Source organism: Notechis scutatus, chromosome 1 (genome assembly GCF_049901735.1).
Source record: "Notechis scutatus isolate UNSWTSFEM ecotype Mainland chromosome 1, rNotScu1.2, whole genome shotgun sequence".
Taxonomy (NCBI): Eukaryota; Metazoa; Chordata; class Lepidosauria; order Squamata; family Elapidae; genus Notechis; species Notechis scutatus.
In genome coordinates, this window is record NC_142009.1 from 18,834,861 (window position 1) to 18,858,993 (window position 24,133).

Sequence of the window (24,133 nt, forward strand, 5' to 3'; positions counted from 1 at the left end):
TTCTATTCTATTCTATTCTATTCAAGATGAGTCAGTTGCCAAGCAAAATACTATCATGTTACTGCAGGTATGTGTGCACATGCTATAAACAGGTTTTGGAGGATCTGTCATAATTTTGAATGGTGGTTGTAAGTTGAGGACTACCTTTACTTCAAAATGATGATGATGATGTTTAAAGAATGTGAAGAAGAATGATCTTAGGGTTAGACCAGACCTGGGCATTTTGTAGCCCACAGGCACATCTGGCCTTTTGAGTGTCCCTATCCAGCAAGCAGCAGTGGTAGTGGCAGGGCGTGGCGACAGGTGGGCAGTAGCCCTCATGTGGCACCTTGAGAAAATTAATTGACCAGAGCAGCCTTCCTTCCTTTGTGAAGCTTGGAAAGCATGAGAATCATGCTTTTCCTAGATCCATCAGAAGAACCTCAGACATTGGTGGCAAAAGACAGAGGACAAAAACAATTATTTTTTTTTGTTCATTGCTTCTGGGGGATTTTAAAGGAACTCTCCCTGCCCTCAATCTACACCCATCACCGGAGTGGTGCTGTGATTAAAATAGCCCCACGGCTGGCTGAATTGTATGGGCTTCCTCTCCCCACCTCATCTGAAAAATGCAGCACCATTCAGAGTTTTAAATGGGCTCCTAAAGCCACAAATGGATTCACCCGCCAGTCCCAGGGAGCTGGAGCGATCAATGGCATTCAAATATAGCTGAATGATACCAGGAGAAGCACTTAAAAAGAGGAGGGCAAAGTCACTTCCACACTGCTGGCACTTGCCCGGAAAGACTCTAGACATAAATAGCCGCATCCCAGTTTGCCAAAAAGAAACAAAAATCCACCTCTTTAAGAGATTTATTTGGAACATCAGGTTGCCTCTGGTTTGCAGGTTTGCAAATATGTTTCTGCAAACCTGAAGCATTTGAGAAACTGTTTTTCCTCCCTGTCATCCCCCCACCCCTTTTTATTTTATTGGCAACTCACTCTGGATAGCTAACACTGAATTAAAACTGGGGAACAGCAAAACAAATCAAATTAATTATAAGGAGGAGGAGGAGGAGGAGGAGGAGGAGGAGGAGGAGGAAGAAGAAGAAGAAGAAGAAGAAGAAGAAGAAGAAGAAGAAGAAGAAGAAGAAGAAGAAGAAGAAGAAGAAGAAGAAGAAGAAGAAGAAGAAGAAGAAGAAGAAGAAGAAGAAGAAGAAGAAGAAGAAGAAGAAGAAGAAAAAATGGCAACAGAATTGATATAATATGTGCCAAGGTCCAGATTAATCCTCCCATTTTACAACCAATAATGAACACCAAATAGACAAATCAACCAACCAATCTCTCCCCTCACCTTCCTTGGCCAAAATGCCCATCTAGGTCTTTCGCACTTCAGGAAGGGCCAGCAGGATCAGGTGATCTGGATCTGTGTGTGTGTGTGTGGGGGGGAATGCTTAGCTACAGGACAAGGGCTGCAACACACGACACAAAGCAAGGCTCTGGATCTTACATGTACACTCAAGGTGACACTCAGAATAAGGCATGCAGCACAAATGGCATTCCCCCCCCCCCATCTAGATAATATGAGCTGACACCTGCCATCTTGTCTTTATGGTCAATGAAAACAGTGCTTCCCTGAGCTTCCAAACAAGAGAACAGAGGTAAGTGTTCTGGTAACAGGTATATAGTGCACCAGCCAATGTTTTGGGCAATTAAAAATCAACCCTGTGAATTAGATTAATTCTGATGCTGAGGATGCTGTCAGGGTTCCAAGTAAAACTCCAAGGCAGGTAGACTCCTCAAAGAATAGCTTTATTGGATATATCACATTGGCACCGATCTGGTGAAAACCAACTCTGAAAGTTCCTGCAGTTTTCACCTAATTAAAAGTAAAAGGTTTCCTTCAAACCCCAAACAATCAGTCTCATGGTCCAATCAAGGCACTGTCTGGTTGCCTAGTGACATCGCTCCTCCTTCCTCTGACCAGGTGGTAGAATGTCCTTGATTCCCAAGAGTATTTTGTTTTGTCTACAAAACCCCAGCTATCTCTAATCCCCCCCTCCCTATCCCTCAGCTCCAGTGTAGAAACACTGAAGCTTCCAAGTTAGGTCAGCTTCAGGGTTGACAGATTCATTTGAAGCATCGCTCTGTTGGGTCTTGGAGGCCATCTATGACCTCAAGTCACTCTTTGAGGACCACTTTGTCCAGAGTCCACATCTGAAATTTGGTTGATAGCCACCCTACTGGTAGCTGGAATAGTCCCACAGAGCATTAAATTGCTCCCTGGTATGACCACTATGTGAAGCAGTGTTGCTCAACCTTGGCAGCTTTGTAATGTGTGGACTTCAACTCCCAGAATTCCCCAGCCAGCATGCTGGGAGTGTTGATTTGAACATTGGAAAAAGAAGGATGGTAGCTAGTATACCTCCTTCCAGTTGTTGGGACTAATCTGGGGAACCATGGTGTTAATCCGTCTGAAGAAGCTGTTCTTGCTGAAATTTTGGTTGGTCTATTTGAGGGTGGTTGGAAAATATCTGGCTGTAACCAGTCCTGATACGGATTGTGGTGCTTTGGGTTTTGGAGGAAGAACAGGTGCATTCATATTCAATGCCACCTGCATGGACTGGAATGGAGGTGCATTAACATTGATTTTGCTGCTACACAAGATCCTGAATTACCTGAGGCTGAGATGCAGCTGGAAGTGGCAGTCATGTTAATCCTTGATCTGCACTTACTGTATGGTTATTGAAGCCAGTGATATTTACATATCCTATGCCTTCTATGGGCAGAAGAGAAGAGGAGAGAAGAGTTGGAAGGGACCTTGGAGGTCTTCTAGTCCAACCACTTGCTTAGGCAGAAATGTGTCTTATCTGACTATTGGTTAACAGCAATTGATTTTATATGGTTTCTTGGCTCTTCATTTTGGAGCCTTATTAGAAGACAGAATTACTAAACCTCCAGCTGAACACAGGACAGTCCAGGGATTCAAGTTCCATCCTTTGAGAAGGACAAATCCCCTTTTTCAGAGTTGTGTTTTTCTGTTCTTAAGGACTAAATAATCATAAACAGCATAATCACCTGCACAGGAATAAGATCACTAATAAAAGACTATTCAAAGAGCTGCGATGGCGCAGTGGTTAGAGTGAAGTACTGCAGGCTACTTCTGCTGACTGCCAGCTGCCTGCAATTTGGCAGTTTGGATTTCACCAGCTCAATGTTTATTCAGCCTTCCATCCTTCCAAGGTCGGTAAAAGGAAGACCCAGATTGTTGGGGGCCATATGCTGACTCTGTAAACCGCTTAGGGCTGTAAATCACTGTGAAGCGGTATAGAAGTCTAAGGGCTATTGCCATTTTTGCTTGGTAAAAATGGAAAGTCAGCTCTAAGTTCCCAATCAATACATTTATCAAAAAGTTAGACATACTAGTTGCAGTTTAAATTTCTCTAAGACAAAATCCCTAACTAAAGCGTAACAACCCTACTAGCTAAACTTATCAGAACTTTAATCTTTGATTTGTCCTTCCTGAGGTTTCCTTGGGGCTGCCCAACATGTTCATATCTTTAATCTTTGTATCCTTTTGAAGACAAAGCAGGTTCACAAAGGGCGAGTGAGTGTGGATGTAGCTTCCAAGAAGGAACATCCAAACTGACCAGCCAATACCTTGCTGATTCTCTCAGCATAAAACGGAGTCATTGGAATATCAGTTCTGAATGTAGATTCAAATAGAATGTGGTGTAAACATGATTAGACACAGCTGACCAAGAAATTAGCCTAACACAGTTTTCCTTAACTTTGGTAACTTTAAGATGTGTGAGCTGGAAGTTGAAATCCACACATCTTAAAGTTGGCAAGATTGAGAAAGACTGGTCTAACAAGTATAGTGTGGTTTCTGGATCCGTCACAGAGCCGTAGAAGGCTCCAGTAGCAGGAGATAAATAGTGAGGGCTGGAGTATCCATAAATCTGGCTCTGTCACAAAAATAGATGGAAGGAACCTCCTGATCTGATTCAACCCAATCAGCTGGAGAGATTGCAATAAGATTATGCTATTTGTAGTATAGATTCCAGGATTGTAACATGCACTTAGGGAATAGGAGTTCCCCTTTCAGGGGTGGCATCTACCCAAAAGGCTGGCTGCATCCAGATGAGGTTGCATTTGGTATCAGAGAAAGATTTGCTTAGTATGTTGAAAGTTTTAGATAGGATTCTCTGCAGTAAAAAATAAACTATAATACCAAGGATGCAAAAAAAGCATTTTGTCAGAGAACTTGGAGATGGGCTTCTAGTCTTATGTATAGGATGGCTGGGCATTCTGAGGATGAAGACCAACACTTGGAAGAAAAGTGGTTGTAGGTTAGAAGAAAAAAACAACCCTTGTCTACATAATTTGGGATTCAGGTAAACATATGGGCATTTCACAAGCACTACTAGATTGTAGGAGATGCCAGAAGTTGCAAATTATATGAATTGCATGGTTTCCTCTCTTCTTCAAGTAACTTTTAGAGATGGTATCCATCTAATTTCCTGGCTGGCACAAAAATGTTGCTTCTGAAAACAGTGGAAGGTTTTGAGCATGGCATCAGACCATGGGGCACCAGTAGGAAGACGAAAATTAGCTTTCATGTTTGTCTTAAGACTAGCCACTTCCTGAAGATTACAAAAAGAAGCTCCTGCAAAGTCGGCTGACTTCCTATGATGTTGATAGGATCCCAGATTTGGTCTCCAACACTGAACTGACAGTTGAACTCCTAACTAATGCAGACGTTGCAGTTGTAACTTCTCCAAATAAATTGTGGACACAGCATGTTGGATTTCCCCCAAATTCTGACCAGTTGATCATTTGGAAGAATAAAATCATATGTCAGCTAATGATGAGAACAAGATTGATCCACCCTCTCTTGTTCTCCCACAATGTTGCAAAATCACTATAGCTAGTCCTTGACGTACGAGTCCACAACTGGGACCAGAATTTTCATTGTTAAGCAACGTGGTGGTTCAATGAGCTACGCCTGATTTCACAATCTTTTTGTTTTGCCACAATTATTAAGCGAGTCACTTCAGTGGTTAAGTGAATCTTGTGGCTGTTAAGCAGATCTGGCTTCACTCACTGACTCCGCTTGTTAGAAGCCAACTGGCGATCAGATGACCCCGGAATGCTGCAACCATCGTAAATACATGCTGGTTCCCAAGGGCCCAAATTTTGATCATGTGATTGTGAAGATGGTCTACAGTTGTGAGTGGATTTATGACGATCATGTGAGGATTGGTCATAAATCACTTTTTTTCAGTGCTGCTGTAACTTTGAACAGTCACTAAATGAATGTAAATTGAGGGTTACCTTTATATTTTATTCATATGCGATTCCACTTTGGGGGACATGTGGGAGTGGGAGGAATTGGCAGAATGAAAGAAGAGACAGAGAGAGGGGGGGAGGGAGAGACAGAGACAGAAAGAGAGACAAAGAGAGAAAGTGAGTGAGCAAGAAAGCGAGAAGAAAGAGGGTGTCAGCAATAAAAGTAGTATTGGAAAGGAAAGAAATATTTCGCCCATCATTTCCTTGTGCCTCACTTGTTCTTTGCTTAGTCTCTGTTCTATGTCCAATTTGAGGGGCAAGATAGGCCTCCATAAACTCTCAGATGCAGGCTAATTATCAGCACATCAATTTTATTAATTTCTTCTTGAGTAGAGGATCACCTATATATTGCTCTTTAAAAAATGTTCAGGGGAAAAAAATACAGGCTTGGTAAACCACAATCAAACCAGTTTCCAGTAAGAACTATCAAGATTACAATACCAGATTTGCAAAATAGGATTTAAAAAAAAATATCCTAGAAAGGCTGGCTTTTACAGTATTGAGCAGAGCTACAATAACAGTGGCTGGATAATTTTGAGCAGTTGGAATTTAGCTTCCAGCTGTTGGAGAAAAGCCACAGAAATGAGTCACAGTGTGTGGCAGTCAGAGGTCAGCTTTGTAAAATTTATTTTATAGTAACAAACTTTATGTATGCCATTGAGTTCACTCTAGCTGGCCACCATCAGAAAGTCCAGTTTGCTAAAGGGCATTTCATTTTTCTCCAAAACCTTGTAGCAGTTTTGGGGCAGTTTAAAACCACCGAAGTGATGGAACAGTTATTTGTCCAGAATGTATAGGGTCTCCTGCTCGAGCAGGGGTTGGTCTAGAAGACCTCCAAGATCCCTTCCAATGATGTTATTCTGGATTCTGTAATGCTTAAAGGCTTGGAAAATCCCTCTTGGCTCATGGTTAAGGACTCAGACCAAGATAGTGGGGCTCAAGTCCCCACATAGATTTGGAGCTCCCTGTTCGACTTTGGGCTTGTCACTCATCTAGCCTAGCTTACTTTCCGGGTCATTATTGGGAGGATAAAATTAGGGGAGATCCTTCCTCCCCAGAAGCCTCCTTGCGCTGTCAAGACAGGGGGAAAAAAAAACCACCCCAGGATATAAACAGAATAAATATAATAACAAGTTAATAAAAGAAAAAGCCATAGCCCAGATGCTTATTTCCGATAGCCATCTAACGGCTGAGACACTTGTTGAAAGATTATGCAGGAGGAGGAAATGGGAGGATAAGATGTTTTAGTTAAAAGGAAGATCTTCCCTGGCAATCAATAGCCGCCTTCTGCTCTGGCATCATCAAGTTTCCAGTCCTGCAGAGATCAGCTCCATTGCCTGCCACTGTTTTGCGTCAGCGTAGCTGCTGAAATACGTCATTCCATTTCAAGTGGCTCTTCCAAACTGCACTAACTTTTGGGGCTTGCAAGGGGAAGCGGAACAGAGAATTCCCTGTCTTTTTTTTTTTTTTTAAAGTTTATTTTGGAGGCTGGCCAAAAGTTTGATTCTTGCAGGAGGAGTAAGTAGGGCACCAGGAAGCATAAGGAGTGCTTGGCAATGCAACATCCATGAGGGACTATCAATGGACTGGAGACTAAAACATATGAAGAATGGTTGCAAGAACTGGGCTTGGCTAGTCTAGTGAAGATAAGGACCAGGGGAGGCATGGTAGCCGCATTCCAGTATCTGAGGGGCTGCCACAGAGAGGAAGGGGTCAAGCTATTTTCCAAGACACCTGAAGGCCAGTCAAGGAATAATGGATGGAAACTGATCAAGGAGAGATTCAACCTAGAAATAAGGAGAAACTTTCTGACAGTGAGAACAATCAACCAATGGAACAGAAGTTGCCTTCAGAAGTTGTGGGAGCTTCATCACTGGAGGCTTTCAAGAAGAGATTGGACTGCCATTTGTCAGAAATGGTTGTAGGGTCTCCCGCTTGGCTGTGGGGTTGGACTAGATGACCTACAAGGTCCATTCCAACTCTGATTATCGGTTATTTGGGGTATTTCTCAACTGATTGACCATTCGATGTTACAATGAGATGAAAAAAGTGACTTATGACCAGTTTTCACACTTATGACACTTGGAGCATCGCCAAGGTCACATGATCAAAATTTGGGCACTTGGCATGTATTTATGACAGTTGCATTGGCCTAGGGCAAGGGTCCCCAAACTTGGCAATTTTAAGACTTGTGGACTTCAACTCCCAGAATTCCTCAGCCAGCACAGCTGGTTGAGGAATTCTGGGAGTTGAAATCCACAAGTCTTAAAGTTGCCAAGTTTGGTGACCTCTGGCCTAGGGTCATGTGATCATCTTTTGTAGCCTTCCCAGCCGGCTTCAACGAGTCAATGGGGGAAGCCAGATTCAATAATTGCATGATTTGCTTAACAGCAGCAGTGATTCACTTAACAACTGTGGCAAAACAGGCTGTTAAATGGAGTGCCACTCATTTAACACTTAAATGGGCGTCTATCTGTTTCTCTCTCTCACCCAATCTACATTGTGGCTTCCTAATCTGTGGAATTCTAGGCAGCAAACAAAACATAAAATCAGACTAGAAATAGTTCTTATCTATGACCATAACTGAGTATGGAATTATAGTGTTAAGTTGTACCGGTCATTAAATGAATCACCATGTGACCACAACCAATTTCATGACCCTTTTTTGCAGAAGGTGCCAAGCAAATCCATTGTCTGCATTGTCTGGTTCTAGCCCAGAAGGACATTATAACTAGAGGTATTAAAAGCTGCTGAAAGATTAAGAAGGGCCAAGCAGGACATATTACCGTGTCATCTACAAGCTTAAGCAATGCTGAGTCAGCATTATAACCCAGCCTTTATAGCTTTTTTTCTATTGCCATGAAGAAGCATTTTCTTTTGCTTCAAAGTAATTTCCCCAGCGGCAAATAATATCTGCCTAGATTTATGAATGGAACGAGACACAAATCCAAGCTGCAAGTCTTTGGATGACTGATAGAGGGCAGTAAAGAGGTCGAAATATCAGGATCTCATTCCTGCCATCTTCTGGAGTGGTGTTTCTCAGCTTTAACAACTTTAAGCTGGATGGCCTTCAACTCCCAACCAGGCAGGGAAGAAATTCTAGGAGTTGAATTCCATCTTAAAACTGCTGAGATTTAGAAACATCGTTCCGGAGGCAATACTTACTGGTGGAAAAAAAACAACATGCCAGGTTGGTTAAAGTGTCCTGGGAATGTTTTGTTTCAATTCTTGACAGAAATGTGGCTGGATTTGCAGCACCCATTTGAATCTGACTTGGGGCTAAAAATCTAACTGCTTCCAGCCACAGACTTACCTATCAGTCCATTGCCTGGCATTCATAAATGATTCAGATATTACAAACCACAGGCAAAAAAATAAATCCTTTTTTTCTTTCAGGTTTTTTTCTTTTTCTTTTGGGGACCAGAAAGAGATTCGCTCTGGAGAAAAGAAAAACCAACCACATTGCATTCAATGCAGGTAAAGCAATTTATTCATCATTGAAAGAGAAGAGAAAAATCAAGAGTCTTTTTCAATCAGCACTAACCTCCCCCTCCATGGACACACACACACCCCTTGATTGCAAAATTATTAAACACTAACTATGGACATTCAGAAATCCCTGGACTTTTTAAAAGACCAAAAAGTCTGTACATCTGGAAGAAGATGGCATCTTTCTGCTTACCATCCCAGGACACGACCCATGTCTTAATTCTGCCCAGGGCATTGCTATATTGCCCTACCCTACTGAGTAAGGAAGAGGAAAAGCATTCTGCAACAGAAATTTCCTGCCTCCACGCAAAAGGAAGAATATTTACTATGCCACTTCCAAAGCCGATAAGCCGTCTTTTCTCAATGTTTGTTTTTCCACTTCAACTGGAGCCTTAAACAAAACGAGTTGTTGTTTTACAGACGCCGCCAGTAGCGTGTGGTGGAGTCACCCAGATTAGCCCCTTCCTTTTTCTGCATGTGATTAATGGTTGCATTATTCAGTCCCAAACTGGCCAAAGAGACTGGCTGGGGCTTCCCCAGTTGTTCACAATGCGGGGAATCTATAAATCACAACAGAATTAACAAAGAATTGACATGAAGCTTGTACACTTTTCTAGAGAGCATTTTCTTCTCTGGTTAAACAGAAAGCACTTCCACTCTTAGCAGATAGTGGCTCCTTTCTTTAGAAGGGATTTCTTTCTTTAGCAATGCTATCCTGGTAAGGATATTTATTTCAGAAATGGCAGAAATTTACACCGGAGGTCAAACCTGGGAGGAAGCTCTAAAATCTATTGAAGAAATTTAACATACAACAGTGGCTTTGTGTTTTCTGATCTGAAGAGGAGGAAAAGAGCTTTTATGAGGCATCCACAGTGGGTCAAATAAAACAAGATGGAGGCTGTGGCCTCATGATCAAAGAGGGATGGGGTTTGATCATGCTGTCTTGACTTTTTTTGACACATCCCTGGAGCCGTCTGCACACACACAATTTCTCTCCTATGTCTGGATGATTACAAGATTTCCTTGCTGTATAATATATATACAGTATATACTAAAAGCCAGGCAGGATGATTTGCACAATAAGCACAAAGCAGGTTACTCTAGAAGCTTGCCTGATTCAGATAAGTCATGCAAACCACGAACTATTTGGGCGTCGCAGGGATGGGACTTTAGAAATAAAAACCTGTTCCGTCAACGGAGCAGATCAGGGAGAAGAGAAATTGAAAGAACACTCACAGATACAATGTGTTCCTATCTTTGAAATAATGATTTAAAGCAGTGTTTCTTAACCGTGGCAACTTTAAGATGAGTGTACTTCAATTCCCAGAATTCCCCAGCAGCCAGCGATGCTGGCTGGGGAATTCTGGGAGTTGAAGTCTACTCGTCTTAAAGCTGCCAAGGTTGAGAAATAGTGACTTAAAGAATTAGAAATCAAGTTAAATCAATGACGTTGCAGGATAGATTCTTTTAACGATCTTAGAAAAATGTCCTGATGGACAAGTTTTAAGAGATAATTCAACTTCCTCACTTGAGACAAGCCAAACTCCAACCCGCTGGGTTTTACTTCAATTAGTCATGCTCCCATGTAAATATAATGAGTCTCCCAGGCTATGTCGACACCGATTTCCCCACGGGGCGCCTCCAGCTGTTCATGTGGGCAAGTTGGAATGTTCACAGTTTTGATTGCCTAGTGAAACAAATGTGTCTCCAAGGCACAGCTAAAAATCTACCGGGATATGTGAATCTGTCAGTTGCAGCTAGAGACCATTGACTGAAATTCAGGGACCTCCTCACCTTTCTCTAAATTATGGGTGGACAACTTTATCAGCCAAATATCACTATCCACCCCATTGCTAGAGCATAGCCGGGAACATGGGGGCAACATTGCTAAAATTGTGTATTTTTATGTTTTCTTCATTCAAATATATGTGTTCAGTTGGCCAGATATTTAATGCTGTTTTACCCAGGCAAGTGTTTCTCAGCTTTGGTGACTTTAAGATCTGTGGCCTTCAACTCCCAGAATTCCCCAGCCAGCACCGAACAGCTGGCTGGGGAATTCTGGGAGTGAAATCCACAGATCTTAAAATCTCCAAGGCAGAGAAACTCTGGCCTCGAGGACAAAAACCAATGACTACTAAAACGAGCAATTTTCTGTCAAATGTTGGTGGTTCTTGCTTGGAAGAATACTTGGAAGGAAGGGGCAAACATGTATTTAGGGGCCATGGGATGCAAGTATTTAGCTGTAGTTATTCGATCTTTTTGGATCCATCAACATTTTTGTAGGGGAAGGAGAAGGACGAGGGTGAAAGCAGGGCAGCTCTGGGGTGGGGAATAGGCTTAGGCCACTCATGCGTGGCTCCACCTTCATTTCCAGATATTCCCATTGTCTCCATTCTCATGGAACTTGTGCAGGTGATCGGCATACCTGGAAGAAAATAATCAGCATCAGCGTATTTAGTAGATTGAGTCACTAGAATTTACAGCATGTTTTCATGGATCGAAGAGAATGAATTCACCCAACTAAGTAACCTGGGGAGAAGACAATGAACATGATGCAGAAGCGTTCAGGGTTCTTCCCAGGAGGTGGGTGTCATAACCCTTTCCCTCACCCTGAGCTCCTATAGATCCAAAGCAGAACCCAAGGACAAAACAGTCTTAGCTTTTGATATTTAGGCTGCATGCCAAAAAGGAGGAGACATAAAAGTAAATAAATTCAACATCTTTATCTTTGGATGCATGTTCACAGGTCAAGACTGGGTAGGAAAATAGCCATAGAAATAGCATGCACACTGATATACTGCCTCACAGTGCTTTACAGCCCCTCTCTAAGCAGTTTCCAGAGTCAGCATATTGCCCCCAACAACTTGGGTCCTCATTTTATCGACTTCGGAAGGATGGAAGGCCAAGTCAACCCTGTGCCCCTTCAAGATGAAGGAGCAGCCTGTGTGACCGGCTGACTCAGCGAGGCACAAGATTGTGAGGAGTACAGAAAAGCAATTGGGGCCGTTGCTCCTTGCAAAGAGCCCAGTTAAAATGCTTCACCCCCTTTCTCAAAAGAGAAGGCTGTTTTTGGCCAAAGCAACGGCCACTAAAAATGTATGCTGTGCGCAGGTTCCAGTTAGCCTGGGAAGGTTCTTCGGGCACCTACTTTTTAGCACAATAGGCAGAACAGTCTCTTCCCACGCTCTCGCTCCATGCTATCTTGTAGAGAACCTGGAGAACCAAAGAAAGACAGTCCATTAATTGTTTTGTGATGACTGGGAGGTTTGTGGTGGTTTTACTGGGTCTTCTGATTGGTTCTAATATAAATGCTGAATTTACTGGGTCTGCATTGCCATGTTGGAGAAATATGCCCTTTGCCTTTCCTGGCTGCTGTAGAGAACCTTTTACCTTGTACTTCAGTACTTGGATTAGGACAAATAAAAGCAAAAGAATAAAGAATAAAGAAGCGGCATGCACATTTGGACAGTAGCATTTTAGAAAATGAACCAACTTGGGTAGTGTAGATTGCACATCTGTCTATGTTTGTTAAATATATAATCTCTCTTTCTTTTGAAACACTTTCTCCTCTGTAGGTAGTCCTCAACTTTTAATTTAATTATAATTCGCAGTTATAATAGCACCGAAAAAACTAACTTTGTATTTAGAATTCAGGATTAGGTGAGTAGAGTCACTGCGTTCACAATTTACAACAACGTTGCACTGATAACTGGTACTTACAACTGTCATACCATTCCCCACAATCATGTGATCAAAATTTGGGTTCTTGGTAGTTGTCCATGTATTTATGATGCTTGCAGTGTCCCTGGGTCATGTGCTCCTCATTTGCAAGCTTCCCAGCCAGCTTCCGGCAAGCAAAGTGAATGGGGGAACCAGACTGGCTTAATGACTGTAGGATTCACTTAACAACTGCAGTGATTCATTTAACAACCATGGCAGGAAGATAAAAACCACATGTGACTCGTTAATTTCCTTCCTTAGCAATGAAAATTCTGGTCCCAGTTGTGGGACTACCCATAGACCTCTCCCGGTAATGATCTTGTGAGGTAGGTTGGGCTGAGAAACTACCTAGCTAAGGGTAGACCCAAGCATTTCATCAATGCAGCATGCTGCTCTAACTGATCCTCAAAAATTGGGCAAACGGGAATGTCTCAGGTTTAATGTCCCACATTAAAAAGAAAACACCCTTAGCAACAGACCTTCATATTTTTTAGAACGGTAGTTTATATCCCGCATCAACCCCTCTAGACAGCCCATGGGGTGAATTAAGGTAGAAGAGCTTTCCTCTGGCTTGTGCCCTTCATGTGCTAGGTAGGGATGGGAAGTGTAGTCTATTACACTGGCTAGGATGAAAGGAACTTGAGAGCTGGGATGAAGGAAGGTCTCGCTAGTGTAAAGAAAGATGAAATAAAATAAGGGAGGGTCAGTCCTGGCCTTCAAAATCAGTACAAACAAGTCATAAAAATGACGGTAATGTAGCCAGAAAGCAGAATTTCATAATCTCTGTGTCTGCAAATGAGATTTTGGCCATGTTTGTTTCTTCATTTTTATAATATTTCTGATTTTTATAAAAATACTTTTGGGTGCTCAGAATGTAATATTTATTTGACTTTTTCCCCCCTTCTAGGAGCTGACGGTGGCTTAATGAAGATTTCCCTTCGTTTTGAGTTGAGCTGAAAGCGCCTAGTCCAAAAGGTTTCCTAGTCCTAGTATCTGTCCTAGATGAACCTCATAATCGCTAGACTTCCTGGCTCCTTCTCTCAAGTGGTTGGCCCCAGAAAGACTGCACTGCTCTACTTTAAGACCAGATTCAAAGGTGGCCGAATACTTTGAACCAGCAGTCACTCTCTTTCACAGGATTGTTGGGCGAATGAAGTAAAGGGGAGGGAAGAGGAGAAGTGGAAGGAATCAAGTACAGTGCCCTGAATTCCTATCTGAAGAAGAAAGAGGTAAAAGTGAAAAGACACCAAAATTAATTCTTTCATACGGTGAGGTAAGAACGAGTGTGGTCTGGGGCTTATGATGCTGGGCTAGAACTTATTCCAGTCCATTTTTACCCATGGAATGTCTTTGGACAAATCACCCAGTACAGTCCTCTAGTTCAATGGGTTCTTTTTTCCTCCTCTGTTCTTAGAATAGATAGAGCTGTCAATCTTTAGAATTCAGGATTAGGTGAGCTGAATCATCAATAAAAATAACCAAGACCAAACAAATACTTGTGAAGGAGGTCTTATGCCTTATATGACCCAATGCAATCCTAGGCTGCATTAACAGTGGGATAGAATCAAGATGTCTTATAGTGTTAATACCACTTTATAATGCCTTGGCAAGACCACATTTGGAATATTGCATCCTGTTTTGCTTGCCACAAGATAAAAAAAAGATGTTGGAGCTAGAAAGAGTGCAGAAAAGAGCAACGAAAATGATTAGGGATTGAAGGATAAAACATACAAAGGAGGAATTGGGTATGTCTGACTCTTGCTTGATAAAAAGAAGGACTAGGAGTGACATGATAGCAGAGTTCCGATATCTCAGAGGTTGCCACAGAGAAGAGGGAGCCAAGCTGTTCTCCAAAGAACCCGAAGAAGCAATGGGTGGAAACTAATCAAGGAGAGAAGCAACCTAGAACTAAGGAGAAATTTCTTGTCAGTTAGAACAATTAATCAGTGGAATAGCTTGCCTCCAGAAGTCGTGGCTGCTCCAGTACAAAGAAGAGATTGGACAACCATTTGTCTGAAAGGGTTTCCTGCAGGGGGTTGAACTAGAAGAGCTTCCAACTCTGCTATTTTGTTATTCTGCTAAGGTTTCATGATCCTTTTACACTCTGGGCTCTGGCCCATAAAACTGTCTGGATCATTTAAGAAGACTGTAACATCCAGGGACATCCACCACGTGGCTGAAGATGACTCGGTCCAAAGGCACTGCAAGTGGTAGAGAGAGCCAGCTCTTTGAACGGAACTCTGAAGCTGGCCAGCTGCCCACCTGCGCAGGGGAAGTGATCTGTTCAACCGTTCAGCCGTTTTCACTGAACAGTCTGGTTCCTGTTATTTAGCCTCAAGGAATGTTTCTGTCTTGTAGGGAAGCTCAGCCTACCTAATCAGCCTCTTCTGCACTGCAAAACAGGGTGAAGGAGGGGCCTATTCTCAACCCTTTCTCTCTCTCTCTCTGTCCCTAAGGATTTCTGAGAGCTCCTGTGATAATAAAACAAGCAGTGGGGATACTTTTCAGGAGAGGATAAGGAAAGTGTAAATCCTAGTTATTCTTTCTTATGAATAATGTCACCGTGTAAATGTTATAATTGCAACATGAAGACCTGCTCAAAAAAAACCCTGATATTTTTAAATATATATCTTCACAGTTATTCTTCAACTATATTTAGCCAATATAATGATTTACAGATCTATTGTTTTTTGGTTTTGTATATAGGAGGTTTTGGACAAAGAAACATTCATATTAATACTTCTTTTATCTAGTAACCAAATTACTTCAATCCTTTGGAAAGGATTTGCTCAGATTTTACCCTGAAATAGTTGTAAAATGGGGGCAGAACTCATTTAACAACCGCCTCACTTAGAAACAGAAATTTTGGACTCATTTGTGCTCTTAAGTCGAGGACCGCCTATATACTGTATAACACATCTTGCATTTTTAAAAGAAGAAATCTTAATTTCTTGAGTTTAACAAGTTATTTTTATGGTAGGGAGAAGAGCTAGGCTAGGAAAAGTAAAGATCATTTTTCTCTTTAACTTGCTTTACCTATGGCTGATTTTTCTTGTAGATCAGGTCCTCCCAGCCTACCCCACCCCAACTATTTGGGACAATCTTCATTCAGTACGGGCAACAATTGAGAATAAAGAAGATCTTGATATCTGCAATTATTATCTGGTTACGGTATTTGTTTCTTCATTTTTAGGACTATGTTAATCCTTATTTGGTTGAACAGGACCTGCTGTGAATCCACCACTGGAGAAAAAGTAGTCATCACTAATTTAGTCATCACTAAATCAGGCATGACCACAAACGACTGTGTGTGGTATGCAGTCTCTTAAAAGATGTATTCCTCCTCCTCTAAGACAAAAGCTGTTGCAAAACAAATATACTTCTAAAAACAAAGGGAAGAATGCTTCTTGTGTCTGCAATTGAAACTGGAGAAGGGAACTCAAGGGAAGCTGGTGGAGACAATTGTATTTTGTTAAACAGCCCAAAATAGAACAGCTTGGGACCGACAGTGTCTGATATTTTTATCAAGTTACCAATTGGGCAAGTTCCCACTTTGCAAATCTAAAGCCTGGGAGTTTACAGCAGCATTTTTCAACCTCAGCAATTTAAAGATGTATGGGCTTCAACCCCCAGAATCTGGCAGCTAGCATGCTGGCTGGGGAATTCTGGAAGTTGAAGTCCACAAATCTTACAAGTTGCCAAGGATGAAAGACAACTGAACAATACAGCCCTTCGTGGCCTAGGGCCAGGTGATTTTGCAGAACTGTCTGATTCCTATAATTCTGTCTCCTTTTCCACATCTGACAGAGCAGGCAAGCTCCCAGTCTCGTCCATCAGTAATGCCAGCAGACAGACCTTCTTCGGGTGGGTGGAACAAAAATCTAGACTGCCCCAACCTTCCCCAACCCAACCTGTTGCCTGAGGAATTGTGGGAAATTCACAGATCTTAAAGTTGTTTGTGGTTCAGATATACTGATTTAGAGCAGGGGTCTCCAACCACCAGTCCCCGGACCGGTACCGGTCCGTGGATCATTTTTTACCGGGCCGCAAAGCTTGGGCGCCGCCATCTTGTTTCGACGGCGCTTCCAGGTTTTCGGTTGCTTCTGGGTTTTCCGTTGGAAAGTGCTTCCGGGTTTTCAGTTGGAAAGCGGCGTTTGGGTGCTCGCGCCTTAGTTTCGTCGAAGGGGGGGCGGCGGCTTCGAACGAAAAGCCCGATGGCGGTGGAGTCTCGTGTTACTCAGATACCGGTCCGTGGAAGAATAAATAATCGTGAAACCGATCCCTGGCTCAAAAAAGGTTGGGGGCCACTGATTTAGAGGACCAGGTATTTCCCTTAAGCAAACCCCAGCATTAGCTCCTTTCCTATTGTTAACTATGGTGCCCTTAGCAGCAGGAGCAGCATCAGCTGTGGTGATGGTAGCCCCTACAGGTAATCCTCAGCTTACAACCGCTTACTTAGTAACCATTCAGCTCAGTTCTGAGGTTACTTTTCAGCTCATAGGACTGCATTTTAGGCACTTGACAAACGGCCCCCATTTATGGCTGTTTGCAATATCCTGTGGTCCCATGACCACAATTTACAACTTTTTTCTGGAAACCATCATACAAATCTGCTCTCTGAACAAAAAAAATATATATAGTCAATGATTGTTTTGACCCAACCAGGTTCCCAAAGAGCAAACACAGACAAAGGCAGCAGCCACCCCACTTTTAAGGTTTAATAACGAATTCTGTTCTGAAGGCTGCTTTCCGCTAATTAGCTCCAACAAGAAAGAGCCTTGCCAAGTTGTTTGTCAAGGCTGCCAAAAACCCAGAGATAAGAACTAATTTACAAAATTCTCCAAACACAACTAAGATGTCCACCAGTTGAGTTTCAAAGCTTCTTTGCTATCTGCAAAAAACGCTTTTCCAAACCTGGCTTTTATCATCTTGAAGGAGGGGCCATTACCTTGCCGCCTTACTCCCAAGTTGCCTGTGCTGCTGTAATTGTTCTTTCCTCCGAGTAATCCTTTGTGCACGTGCACTTGGCACAGGCTCCTCGGGAACCTCCTCATCACTGCTGCCAGCCCCTACAATCTCTGAAGGCAGCAGTCCACTCCCTGATGGTCCTGGCCCTTCATCTGAGTCCTCGCTCTCCTCAGCCATCTGCACCTGCTGCCGGCTAACCACAACAATGATTGGTTTGCCTAACAATTGCTGCAACAAAAGGTCATAATATCGGGTCTGGTCACATGAAGACCCATTTTACAAGACTTATGATCATAATATCCTGGCTCAATTACTGTCGTAAGTCAAGGACTACCTGTACCACAAAAAGACATATTAATATGTGTGTTTTGTCAGAACTGATCACTGGAGGAGGGGACACACTTACCAGAAAAACAAGGCAATGCAAAAAGAGTGTGTAGAAGAAAGCAATAGTACGAGCCATCTTGTTGGAAAGGACGAGTCTTCCCTGCAGGGACAATAAAAAACATGACAGGAGATTTTAGGGTTATGAATGTCTGAGACCTTGTGAAGAAACACAAATCCTGCACCAGTTCACTTCCCTGTCAATTTATGATGCCCTTCCTAAATCCGGGATTTATTTGAAGGTTGCTAATGGAGAGAGGTCCTGAATCTTGACTGCCAGCTATTGGGGGAAAAAATCATCCTCTAACCTGTCTGAGATTTCTGGAGATATGAAAGCTAAAATATTTCATAACAACAACAACAACATATGGATCACCACTTGAACACTCTGGGCATTGACAAAATCACTATCAGTCAGTCAATTGCAAAAGGCAGTTTTAGTTAGAAATCTTAAATCTTGTGATGATACCTTTAACACCATCAAACAGGTGTTTGGGAAGTACTTGATAGATGAACAAAAATGCCAAATCTAGTCTAACATCTGGCTGGCTCTGCGGTCAACCATGATAATAATTTATTAAATTTATATGCCATTCAACTCCCAGCAACTCTGGCAGTTTACAATTGGAAAAAAAAAAAGAGAACAATATAAGAAACACAAAAGCAGCACAAGACAAAGGGACAACAAAGAGACAACAATGACAGAGGGAAAGAAAAAGAGACCAAGCTACATCTTAGGAAATGACAGTCTGATGTACAAAGTGGGCTGAGTGAATTAATGAAGCGACACACCCAAAATTGATGGGGAATCGGATGCCGGAGGATTTGGCTGAAAGACCAGGGATCCGATTCCAGCAAAGACAGCCATAAAAAAGATTTACTTGCTGGCACTTAGTCTAAAGTTCCTGAAGCATCTCTTTCTCCCTTTCCTTCATTTTTCTTGCTCAGAAAGGGATCCTGATGCGGGGAGCTATGAGCTAAAATCTCTCTGAAAAGCACATTTGATCTGCTGGACTCCTACACTGGGTGTATATTTTCTCTCCTTCACATTACAGATATGAAGCAGAAAAAAACAATTGCTACCAACCTGCCTTCAATCGAGGACCTGTATACTGCACGAGTCAAAAAGAGGGCTGTGAAAATATTTACAGACCCCTCACATCCTGAACATAAACTGTTTCAACTCCTACCCTCAAAACGATGCTATAGAGCACTGCACACCAGAACAACTAGACAACAGGACAGTTTTTCCCGAACGCCATCACTGCTAAACAAATTATTCCCTCAGCACTGTACAACTATTTACAAAGTCTGCATTACTATTACTGTTGATCTTCTCATTACTCTCTATCACCCATCCCCTCCCACTTGTAACTGTATGACTGTAACTCTGTGGCTTGTATCCTTACGATTTATATTGACTGTTTTCTAGTATGATTTGATTGCCTATTTGTACCCTATGACTATCATTAAGTGTTGTACCTTATGATTCTTGACAAATGTATCTTTTCTTTTTATGTGAGAACATATGTACCAAAGACAAATTCCTTATGTGGCCAATAAAAAAATAGAATTCATTAATTCAGATCATTCCTATGAACACTGCAGCTGCTAAGATGCTAACCAGGGCCTGCCAATCTTGACTGGGTGAGGCTGGGCAGGTTTTCCTTTTTGTGTGATGAATGTGTAGCTTCCTGCAGCCATTATGGGATGCCCTTATATGCATCCATACGTGGGACTAAAGCGGGTCATATCTTGTTGACTGCCCTCTTTCAAAAGGTATGGAGAAGAGGCTGAAGACAGGATTCACCCAACCACCAAGTAGAGAAAGCTTTCCCTATGGAAAAGATTGAACCGGGAGTACACGCAATGGCAAATTATCATTGCTGTTAATTGTGTTTTACTGTTAGATAGTTCTGAAATGGATTTGGTATTTTTGACCACTGGATTCTTCCCAAGGATCTAGCAAAGCTAAAGATGTTGTTGTAATACATGCACTGTCCCCCCAAAAGGTGACTGCTGCTCCCATTGTGAAGACTGACTAATTGCAGCAAGTAGATTTCAGCATTTGGATTTACCAGGCCAAGGGTGGCTTTATCCCACGGGCTGAGACTTTGGTACTTCCTCTGACGTTCCTGCAAATAAAAAAATCACACAGCAGAGATAAGACCACTGGTTTTCCCAAGAGAGGAGCAGAAAAATCAGCCAGTAAATTATTTCCAGTTTTAATCTCTTTGGTGCTATAATGCAAAACGATGCTGGTTCAATTCTCTACTAGGCTTTTTTTTAATCAATCAGTTAAAAGAGAAGCCATCTAAACCAAATTGCAGTGAAATGCAAGATATCTCTTTTTTAAATTTTAAACCCTCTTTGTACTCAGTGGCACTAGATCATATCCTACAGCCTCAGTTTGCCAGCGTTAAAATGAGAATGCTGTTGCTTTCTTGTAACAAGGTTACAAGTCAAGGCAATGAAGATTATTTTATCAAAGGCACCAGAGGCGGTATTCAGCAGGTTCTGACCAGTTCTGGAGAACCGGTAGCAGAAATTTTGAGTAGTTCGGAGAACCGGCAAATACCACCTCTGACTGGCCTTGTCCCCACGTATTCTCTGTCTCCTGATCGGCTGGGTCTTTTTTTGTTGCCCTGCACAGGAGAACAGAGCTGGAAAGCAGGTTAGTGGGGTGGGGAGGGAATGGGGATTTTGCAGTAGCCTTCCCCTGCCACACCCACCAAGCCACGCCATGCCTACCAAGCCACGCCCACAGAACCAGTAGTAAAATTTTTTGAATCCCACCACTGAAAGGCACCAAGTCGCATTGAAGAAACAGCTCAAAGTACCATGCCATGAAAAAATGCTAAAATTATCATTTTTATGTAGGCCTGGTAGAAGCCATGTTTGGCATGTTCTGACCGAACCTGGCAGAAGCATTTGAGAACAGGCCAGATAAATCTTTGCTACCACAAATGCTGGAGGATTATTGTTAGGATTTCTGCACTCTCCATCCTATTAAAAAGGTCTCTTTCCCCGCCCCCTCCCCTTGGAAAGGTCCCCAGAGATCCCTACCTTTCGACTGAAAGAGGTGAATGGATCCAGGCGTTCCTCGTATTGGGAAGAGTAACGCAACTCTGTGTCGTCACTGCCAGATCCCTGGAAGAGAGACCGTTGGGGTTTGTAAGTGATGCTTAGTCCCTGGTGACTTGCACGGATGAAAATGGTCAGTTCAGAAGTAACACCGAAGCGATTGTTCCCCTTCACACATGAAGGTTCAGCACAAGAGAAGTGGTGTTGCTTATGTAGCCAAAATGGCCTAAATGGATGACAAACTGAAGCAAGAAACTCAACAATGGAATCCATAGAACTCATTTTGGTTATTGAGTGTATAAGCAATTTTGCATTACAGGAATCCAAATTAAGCAAAAAATAAATAAATGACTATTTAGCCTCTTCTTGGACACAGCCAGTGAAGGTGAGTCCCTCGCCTCTGTGGACAATTGGCTGCACCCCTGAATTGATCTCAGGAAGTAATCACTCTCTTGACACAAGGAAAACCCCAGTGGGAGTTCAAAGTGGACACGTCAGAGGTGCTGTGGGACAAGCAGATCATAAAAGTCTTCTCCAGGAACAGCCTTGCAGGAAGAAGAAATATAGGAGGGAGGTACTTAACCATTTTCAATTTAATTGGTTTGTGTGTGCAGAGAGAATATAACTGGACTGAATAGGATCTAAATAGTGCTGCTTGGTCAAACCTTTTGCCAGAGGTTACTCCATGGGTCTCATCAAACTTTCTCCTGGGGGGAAAATAACCAGCCAATTATGCACCTTAGAGGTTGCACGAAGGGGTCCAAACATTTCTCCCCGTCTTCTCTAAGGGGCATGAAAACTGGGAGCAGCCTGCAGGCCATACGGTGTCCCTCCTTTGACCAAGGGGACACTGATTCCTGAAACCAACTATCCTAGTAGATCACTGAAAAGATACCCTGTTTCTCCAACAATACGGCTTCCCCCAATAGGAAGTCCCAGCATGTTTTATAGGCATGAAATGAAATTAAGCCCCTCCCCCCAAATTAAGGCCTATATTAAAACATGCGAAATGGGGGGGGGAATGGTGGGGGGGCTTGCCGTTAGGAAGTACTTTTGTTGCACACCCGGATATGGTGCTGCCTGCGTTGACCCCGATACGAAGTGCCCCACCAACGCCGAGGTCAACATCCAAGCCATCGCTGCCCACCCGCCCGAAGATGCAAGGGGGGAGAATTAAGTCACTCCCGAAAAGACGGCCTAGCCATTTTTTCGGGGCTCAAAAAAAAAAAAAAAAAGACCCGGCCTTATTATATGAGAAACACGGTACTTCTCTTCAAAGAATTCTGGAGGAAAGGAGATCAGCAAGCGGTTGGTGTGATTGCTGTTATTCCCGAGGAAAGCATTTCGCTCTCTTCTCAGCTGCTCTTTTGACAAGAGATTCTGGGACTTTTACAGCTCACCAGAGGACTTGGGAAGGGGAAGAGAGCTCCCTCCTGGAGGCAAGGGGGACATACAGGGGAAGGGAGAGCAAAGACACAGCAGGCATTCGAATTGGGCTTTATGGGAAATCAAGCTGGCTCTTTGAGACAAATCAATGGTTTTGATTCAAACACAGCGTCTTCTCTCAGAGGTCCAGGGTTAAATAATATCAAAAGGGACACCAGAATCAAAGAAAATGTTTCCAAGTTCTCTCAATCTATTGATCTCCAGATATATTCTGATTGGGAGGCTGTAAGGCCAACACAAAAGGGACGCGGTGGCTCAGTGGCTAAGACGCTGAGCTTGTCAATCAGAAAGGCTGGCAGTTTGGCAGTTCGAATCCCTGGCACCGCGTAATGGAGTGAGCTCCCGTTATTTGTCCCATCTTCTGCCAACCTAGCAATTCGAAAGCATGTAAAAATGCAGGTAGAAAAATAGGGACCACTTTGGTGGGAAGGGAACAGTGTTCTGTGCGCCTTTGGCATTTGGTCATGCCGGCCACATGACCACGGAGATGTCTTCGGACAGCAGTGGCTCTTCGGCTTTGTAATGGAGATGAGCACTACCCCCTAGAGCTGGGAACGACTAGCACGTATGTGCGAGGGTAACCTTTACTTTTTAAGGCCAACACATCTGGACGGACTTGATTGGAAGAGGATGTATAGGGATGTACGTATAGCTTTTGGAAGTGGGATTTCACTAGATCCTCTTCACTGGAGGGCTTCAAAGAGAGCTTGGCTGTCCGAAGTGTTTATAGAGAGGTTGGATTAGATGACTTATGAGGTATCTTCCGGTTCTACACTCTTATGAGCACCATTGGGCTCAGTACTCATGGCTGGGATGAAAACGTAGCCACAACTCTTTGAATCTAGTGATCAGGCCAATGTTCAAACTAAATGAAAAATTATCCCATACGGAATACTTCCATGTACCGTGTTTCTCATATAATAAGGCCGGGTCTTATTTTTTTTCTTTTCGGGGGTGACTTAATTCTCCCCACTTGCATCTTCGGGTGGGCGGGCGGCAATGGCTTGGATGTTGACCTCGGCGTTGGTGGGGCACTTCATATTGGGGTCAATGCAGGCAGCACCATATCCGGGTGTGCAACAAAAGTACTTCCTAATGGCAAGCCCCACCCACCATTCCCCCCCATTTCGCATGTTTTAATATAGGCCTTAATTTGGGGGGAGGGGCTTAATTTCATTTCATGCCTATTCAACATGCTGGGAAATCCTATTGGGGGAGGCCGTATTGTTGGAGAAACAGGGTAGTTCTTGATAATACACCAACAGAATGTGAAGGCCATACACCAACCTTCCATACGATGGTCGACCTTAAGCCGTATGATTTAAAAAGCCCTTATATCTGGAGGGTACCAAAAGTATGGATGGCTATTATAGATTGCCCACAGGGCTTGTCCCCAGTAACTGCATTCAGAATTACATAGCCCATCAATTGGAAGGTTCTCTTTGTAATTGGCAGTTAACGATTGTTCAAGACAGAAGAGAGAAGGATGATTATCTTTCTCTCGCTGTCACATGGCAAAGCATTGAAACAAATAATAAATTGAGTGATGTCAAAAATATATATTCCCACAAATGATGGGGAGGAGGGAACGAAAAAGACTCTAAACCAAACTATACATCCAGCTACTACCCAAGGAAAACTGAGGGATGGAAGAACCTCAGCAGGGGTCTAAAGCAGGCTTTCTCAACCGTAGCAACTTTTAAGATGTGTGA

The 24,133-nt window shown here is 42.9% G+C and overlaps 1 protein-coding gene across 1 annotated transcript in view; it reads right to left on the bottom strand.

Moving 5' to 3' along the window:
* Positions 1–8,797: 8,797 nt before the first annotated feature.
* The window catches only part of CUX1 (cut like homeobox 1), a 347,690-nt gene continuing 332,354 nt past the window's right edge, over positions 8,798–24,133 (bottom strand). Inside the window, exons 19-23 of the mRNA XM_087957662.1 lie at positions 20,958–21,041; positions 19,970–20,026; positions 17,914–17,994; positions 11,968–12,032; positions 8,798–11,244 (exon numbers count right to left, since the gene is read on the bottom strand). Of these exons, the coding sequence (XP_087813788.1) occupies positions 11,184–11,244; positions 11,968–12,032; positions 17,914–17,994; positions 19,970–20,026; positions 20,958–21,041 (348 nt within the window). The 3' untranslated portion in view covers positions 8,798–11,183. The remainder of the gene's footprint in view (positions 11,245–11,967; positions 12,033–17,913; positions 17,995–19,969; positions 20,027–20,957; positions 21,042–24,133) is intronic.